General features: G+C 35.1%; 1 protein-coding gene across 1 annotated transcript in view; it reads left to right on the top strand.

Annotated features, from left to right (window-relative positions):
* Positions 1-222: 222 nt before the first annotated feature.
* The window catches only part of LOC128212133 (protein RRP5 homolog), a 34,492-nt gene continuing 27,133 nt past the window's right edge, over positions 223-7,581 (top strand). The window contains exons 1-9 of the mRNA XM_052917418.1: positions 223-273; positions 1,746-1,926; positions 2,526-2,669; positions 3,715-3,891; positions 4,216-4,374; positions 5,778-5,901; positions 6,286-6,416; positions 7,071-7,142; positions 7,437-7,541. Of these exons, the coding sequence (XP_052773378.1) occupies positions 1,804-1,926; positions 2,526-2,669; positions 3,715-3,891; positions 4,216-4,374; positions 5,778-5,901; positions 6,286-6,416; positions 7,071-7,142; positions 7,437-7,541 (1,035 nt within the window). The 5' untranslated portion in view covers positions 223-273; positions 1,746-1,803. The remainder of the gene's footprint in view (positions 274-1,745; positions 1,927-2,525; positions 2,670-3,714; positions 3,892-4,215; positions 4,375-5,777; positions 5,902-6,285; positions 6,417-7,070; positions 7,143-7,436; positions 7,542-7,581) is intronic.

Here is a 7,581-nt window from a genome sequence, read left to right as displayed (position 1 = left end):
TTTATTTGAAGGGTTTCGTTTGACATTTCCAGTTGAACAACAAATATATTTCTTAAAAGTTTTTCGATTTTGTGTTCAACTTACTGAGAATCAGTTTTGTTAATATTATTACGTATAAACGACTGTACACATTGATACATTTTTCTAAATATTCAGCAAAAATGTACGATAATGAACGTGAATTGTAATGTACATTTTTGCGAACTTCACACCGGATATAATTTCAAAATGGCGGCGCCCATGGACGACGTGTGTTTGTGTAAAATGTAAATTGTGAGTAAATTATGCATTTTAGATCATTGCTTTTACAGAAGAATAAATATAACTAAAACTTAACTTACTTTATAATGGATTTCGAAATTTGTTAATCTCGTTTCACTCAAAAATATTAAGAAATGCCTGAATATACATTCATCAACTTCACTGACTATAACTTATAGTATAAGATCCAACATGTTTAATGACATTAAAGCGTTAGTAACGCTTTTAGCCGTAAATCATTGATTTTCGAACATATATATGAAAAGCTGCGATCTGATCTTTTGTCAGCAGCCTTGTATCACTGATTTTCAAATATTTGCGCAAACAATGGCTTATTCCAAGACAATTGTTTTTAAAAAAAGTTGTCAAAACTGTAAATCTGTGAGAGTGCAGCTTTAAACCATACTTTGTTTATTTATCTGAAGCCAAGGTACAGTCTTAGCCTTGGTGTCGTCTTTGAGGTCAACAACATCATCATGCAAAATTTAGACCTTGGCCATAATTAGAAAACTGCTCATGTTCTTCATATGAAACTTGGTACTCATGTCAAAAGATACAATGTGCACATCAATTGTAACATGGCCCATTTAAAACTTCAACATATATATGTTTAAACATTTCATTTATTGCCTGACATTACCTTAATATACAATTTATAGGTTTAGTTTTTAAAGCCTTTCTTGTTTTTCTTTTTGGGAAAAATGACTCTCAAGCACCGATTACAAATTCCCACATTGCAAAAAAAATATAAACTAAAAAATAGTGAAAGAAATCACATCGCATAAATGAGTGACAGAATTCTCTGGTCGTACTAAAATCCAATCTTTGGAACCGGCCTGTTATTTTGTTTCAATTTCTTTTAAAATGATGTAATTATCCATCGATCATTTATACAATTTACATGTCAGATATGCCATAGTCGATGTTCCGGAAATTGGATTTAAGTACATTCAAGGCTGTAGGTGTCTGCAATGTTCTTGAAGAGATTGGTAATTTATTGGTGTTTACTGTTAACAGCGTAGTTTTGTATTAATTTTTAATTATTTTGGCCAAAAAAATTATTGCAGTGGCAAACTGTTATTATTTGGTGTACTGGTGGATTCCCGAAACATTTGGCTGTGCGAATCTTGAAATCAATGAAGAAACCCAAGAACTTTCTAATGCCATATTTTTGTACTTTTTCATTTTCGGGTCCCCAGTACCAGTAGATGATTTTACTTAAGTGATTCTGATTGAGTTATTTTTTTGTCCAAGTGGGAAAATTAATATTTGGCTTTGGGAATGGTTCCGATAGTTTGACCTGTGGGAGCTATAGAAAAAGCCCTGTCATTACTACTAAATTTGAGCATTGTATTAATATATTGTCTTAAAATCACTTTCCAAAACAGTAGAAATTGAATAAAATAATGGTGATAATAAAAGTACTAGAATGACCTGCAGAAAATAATATCTTGTTGTAATATACATAATTTCTTATATTTCAGGATTACAATTTTAAAGATTAATTTGACATCTAATCTAAAGTACCGTTAGACCACAATAATGAATGAAGAGAATTTTCCACGTGGTGGGAGGCGAGACAGGGCATCTACAATAGAACAAACTGATGCAGATAAGAAATCCCACAAAAAAGTCCCAAAGCGAAAGGATGAAAATCTGTTTGCGGTAAGTAATACTAGCTTTCAAGAAAAGATTCCATGCAGATAAACATTTGTTTTTTACTTTTTTGCATAGAATTGTGTAAAGTTACCTAATTTCATTTTTAGTATGGTAGTGAAAAATCTCCGGTTTAAGAACACATTTGGTAAGAAATCAATCAAATGAGAAGCTAACTCCTTTCCTTTTTGAATAATTCAGTATCTTAGAAATCCTGGGACGGGTGTTTGTTTCAGATGAATAACCCTTAGTTTATAAAGTATCCATTCCTTTCTTTAAACAAAGTTGAAAGTTAAAGTGAAATAATGGTATTAAAATGTCATTGTTTACTAAGAGTATAAGAACAAAAATAATTTATTTCATTTCTCAAGGAGTAATGCATCCGTGAATCAAAAATATAGCATGCATGACAAACATAGTAAAAAGTAGTTGTAGATGTTTTCCTGTTATATCAGTGGTATATTTAAAATGTCTGACATTAAAGAGTCTACAGAAAGTAGCTGAATTATTTATGGTTTATTTGCCTGGGAGTATTTTGCATTTACCACCCAAGTTTAGTAAAGTATGTTAAATTTTAACTTTTTAATGCATGGTAATTTATATGCCAGGAGAAAGATGGTAGCAGTGAGAAGAAGAAAGGAAAAAGAAGCAAGTCTGAAGATGGAGGAGCGGGGAAACAGAAGAAAAGTCGTATGGAAGGGGACATGGTGGGCAAGATCAACATCCTCACCCCCACAACACTCAACAAGAAGGTAATACTTTCATTTAATACAATAGGTCTTAGTAAGGATATGTATTTCATGCTGTCAATTTCAGCCACATTGCCGTGTAACATTGATTTTATTGCTATCATCATCAGGTGCTATGTTTTCTGCCTTAAGATTTAAACTAAGAGTACCAATATTCAAATTAAGCAAAGAAATATGATTTTCTTTAGCTTTATATATTAAGCTATGGTAACATTTATCAGAGCCAAGAAATATTATGCAATACAGGTAGACGTTCAAGATGTTCTAAATGTCTTGACCTGTAAATATATTTTATGTTTTCTTTGTGATATCATTGTGGAATTCTGCTATAGAATGTTATATAGAGAATGAGATTTTTTTTTCAAAGGATCTTTGTATTTCTCTGTCAGGTAGGTTTTGGAAATTGGAACCTGACGCCAAACGTAGAATCAATTTTGAATGGCCAAATGGCAACAAGCTTTGATAGTGATGATGATAACAAGTATTGCGATGATTGTGCTGCTTATAATTGTAATTTAGAAATACTAGAAAGTATTTGTTAGTGACATGTATAATTACTCTTTTTTGGTCTAGTGGAATCAGTCCCTCACCCAAGAGGATGTGGGTTTTAGCAACACCATAGGCATATGGGTTTAGCCTCTCAAAGAGGACACCAGGCTCTAATTTCTTGGAAAATCTTAAGCATAACACGCTGAAGTCTCTTCCTTGAATAAGCATAATGACTTATTTTAACTTTTTTTTATCATGATACCCGGTAATGGTTAAGATTATTTAAAAGTCTCGCAATTCTTAATGATGTGAATATTTCACAAATAATTTTACTACAACAAAAAGAGTGTACTTAGCTTGACCCTTTTATAAAGGACTTTAGATTGTTCGAGAAATCAGGGCCAGTACCGGGTTCTACCATGGGAACAGACTTGAGGGTTATTTATATCAGCTAAAAACTGTCGTCTCCATTGAGCTAAAATAAGTAAGTACATGTATACATTTATTTTAGCTCAATTGTTTCATTGGAAAATGACTGACAAGAGCATTTTTTATTCAGAGCCTTTACCCTGGTATGTTGATGCTGGGTTACGTGAAGGCGGTACACAACCTGTCTCTGACTGTTGCCCTGCCGAATGGCTTATCAGGAGTGGTGGAGATCACCAACATCAGTACAGCATACACAGAGAGCCTGCAGCAGTTTGCCCAGCAGCAGGAAGATGGTGGGGAGGTAGAGGTGAGAGCACTGTTTGGATTGATTGCAGGTGACATTGAAATCATTGATACCACAACAAGTTGTTGTATTACCAAATTGGAAGAATGTAAACAAACCATGAACAAATTCAATATGAAGCATGCAAACTGCACTCCTCTTTAATGTTGGGATTGAAGTTAGTGGGTGCATCTTGAATTATAAAAAAAAAAATTATTCAGGGAAATGGAAATTTGAACTTTTTACAAATATCATACTGAAAAATAAGGGGGAGATGAATAATTTGATCTTTACAAATGGTTTTCATTTGTTAATTAATACTTATATTTCTTGGTTTCCATTTTTTAGTCAGTGGCATCTTTAGGTGAGCTGTTCCACGCTGGCCAGCTGGTTCCCTGTAAGCTTCTGGAGGGTGGAGGACCGGAGGACGGCAGGAAGCTCAACCTGTCCATCAACCCTCGTGACGTGAACGGAGACATTCAGGCAACCAGTCTACGTCATGGCATGGTAGGTGACTTATGTAGCAGTGAACCTTGAAAAAGTGAAAATATAATTTGGATGAACATTTTTTACATACAGTATATCTTACTCTTTAATAGTCATACCGTCTCCGTGGCCTAGTGGTTAAGGTGTCCGCCTACGGAGCGGGAGGTCGAAGGTTCGAGTCTCACACGGGGCTTGTTCTGACATGGCCGGTTGCCGACCCAGCAGCTAGTTAAATCGAGGGGTACTGATTGCCTTCCTGCCAGGCGCCTGGCATTTGGGATAGGAATCGGGGTAAAGATGTTCATGAATGTAGGTGTCTCATAAGCTCAAAGGGCTGGCCCTTAACTAAGAGGGGTGACACTATAATAAACAAACACTTTACTTTCACTTTTAGTCATAAATGAAAATTTGAAGCCATTTCTTTATGAATTTTCGCAGATACTGTTTTGGACAGATTTTGCACCAAACATAAAAACTTTCCGTTTCTAAAGACGATTGAACCCTGTTATGTCAAAAGCGTTGGTACTCTCGAAAATATTTTGAGATAAGAAACAATGGATACATCCTAAATACCAAAACGTATCACCAAACCCAACATATTGAGGTCCGTATTTTGTTCTCGCTGATATTTCCTTCCACCTTTAAACCAGTCTTGTAATATGTTTCTTTTGTGAAAACATTAATCTTATTATTGAAAATTTCTTTGAGTTGATTTTTAATTCAAATTTTTTAATAACACGAACACAAATATAAAACGAGCACAAACATGATATAATAAACAGCAATATAGCACATTAAATGATGAGAGCACATTCACAAATATACATTGAAGTGCTACAGTACATGTACATAAACATAGTAACAATCTTTCCTGACATTGGCTTGAGAAATAAATGTCTCTGCGTTAAATATATAAATAAGCAACTTTAATTATTTGCACTTGCCAATTATCCACAAAAGTTTACCATTTTCTTTTTTGACACGCATGCTGATTAAGCTTCATGCCGCAAACCGTCATGAACATTTTGCACCTTCACCTAGACGAGCAGTTTGAAATATGGTATAAAAGAAATGTGTGAAATTTGAACGCATGGACTGAAATAGGACTTAGAAATAGTGAAAAATCAAGATAGAAAAATTGACATTAGTGGAATTGTTTTATATAGAAACAGAAGGATACAATGGGTAGCGGGAAGAATGTTTGACATCGTGAATATCAAGAGAGATCAACATAGTTTTGTCTGTAGTTTTCATGTTTTTATTTTATTGTGATCTGAATTATCCACACAAAATAATGCAGTGCGGCAACAGGTGGTATCAGCAACAATGACTATTGTAAGTCATGGTCTTGAAATACAATTATTACATATAATGTCAATCAATGTTACATTATTACTTGTGTATTTTCTTATTGTGTATTGCAGTGCGTGTATGGAAGTGTAATGAGTGTGGAGGATCACGGGTACATCATGGATATTGGAGTGAAGGGGGTCCAGGGCTTTGTTAAACATAAACATGCCGGCAGATACATACAGCTCCACAATAAGGGTGAGACACCTTGTCCTTTGTTGGTGTCATTTGAGTATTTTTAGCTAATGTTTTTTTTTCATTCCTTTTAAGTTGTCTGTTTCTTAACTAAAAACAAATGATACATGTATGATCATATTATCATATCATTATATCTCCCCCACAGGGGTAAGATAAGAAGTTGTGCCTTGATTTATATCACCATATATTATCGGACTTGAATCAGGATGGTTTTTTCTACCTCTCTACCCACCATCCATCCCGAGTGTGCGGGGCAGCTGCTCATGTGTGGGGTTAAGCTGAAGGGGGACAGGATGGCCGTGGTGACTGGACAACACAGGGTCCCTCGCTCTCATTATCAACCCCGCTAAACTATGTTAAACTGTTATATTCTCTTCTCCCCAGGTCATACCCTGTGCGTGGGTCAGTTACTCATGTGTGGAGTTAACTTGGAGGGGGACAGGATGGCCGTGCTGACTGGACAACACAGGGTCCTTAACCTGATTATTGACCCTGCTAAATTACACTCTCTGAAAGTAAGAGCACAAACACTTATGTATCATAGTTGGTCTTACTTTTGATGTGGAAGAGGTTCCTCATCCGTCAGCCCTTTGGCTGATTTCTTGAAACATTAAACCTGTTATAGCTCTTATTAATAACATATTATCTTAAGGCCAAAAAAAAATAATTGTTTGTTTAGGGTAACCTTCCCAAAATTTCTAGGTAGGGTAGGTAGGGATTTTTTATATTTTTTCTCAAAATCTGTCGTAAATTCAGAGTGTTTTCTTGCACATGGCAGTCTTTCCTACATTACTGTCATTGCCTGACTTTGTTTTATCATATAAACAATAATTCTGATTAAAATCTGCATTTATTTGCCCTTCGTAACTCTCTATTCGCTTACAAATATATTTTTTGCTCAGAAACGGAAAAAATAGTTAGGGTCAGCGCAATTTTATAGGTAGGGTCGGGTTACCCGAAACGGACATTATTTTTTTTAGGCCTAAAAAGATTTAGCTAATCCCACTATTTCTTTTGTTTTGACATGTACTATTTTATGTTCTCTGTATGAAGAGTTGTAGCGCTTTTATGAAGTTATAAAGTATTTAGAAGATTAGTTTTTTTTAATGCAAACACTGACAGTTGTTCAAGTCAAATCAATGATAAATACCTTATTCTTTTCTCTGCAGATGTCAGATGAAGCTGATGTGGCATTTTCAGCTCTCCTTCCTGGCATGAAAGTTACAGCAACAGTGCAGAAGGTAATTAGACATTCAGTGCAAAATTTTAAAGAATGAAGATCAGAATTGCATTTGGCAAACATATTTAATTGCATGTGGATATTCCAAATGAATGCTGACCAATGCAAATTGTAAATTTAAATGAAGAAAGGGAATCATTTGACTTTGTTACTCTCTTTGATGTGTATATACTAGACTTGCAAACTGCGACTTATGTCCAAAAAGAGGCCATGCGAAAATGGCCTTACTGCAATTTGATCCCATGGCTTCTTTGGTTTGATATAGATATGTATATGATTCACTCTTCATTTACAGGTTGTAGGTGAAAAGGGCGTGGTGTTAAAGTTCCACTCCTCAAAGGGTGTGGTCCACAACTCCCATCTGTCCCACCCTGCCGGAAAATACACGCAAGGCCAGGAGGTATAGTAACAGATTGCCGTTGGCAGAATTGTTGGTTACT

The sequence above is a fragment of the Mya arenaria genome, chromosome 12 (assembly GCF_026914265.1).
Source record: "Mya arenaria isolate MELC-2E11 chromosome 12, ASM2691426v1".
NCBI lineage: Eukaryota > Metazoa > Mollusca > Bivalvia > Myida > Myidae > Mya > Mya arenaria.
The sequence above is the reverse complement of the archived record's forward strand: the minus strand, read 5'-3'. Positions and strand labels throughout refer to the sequence as shown.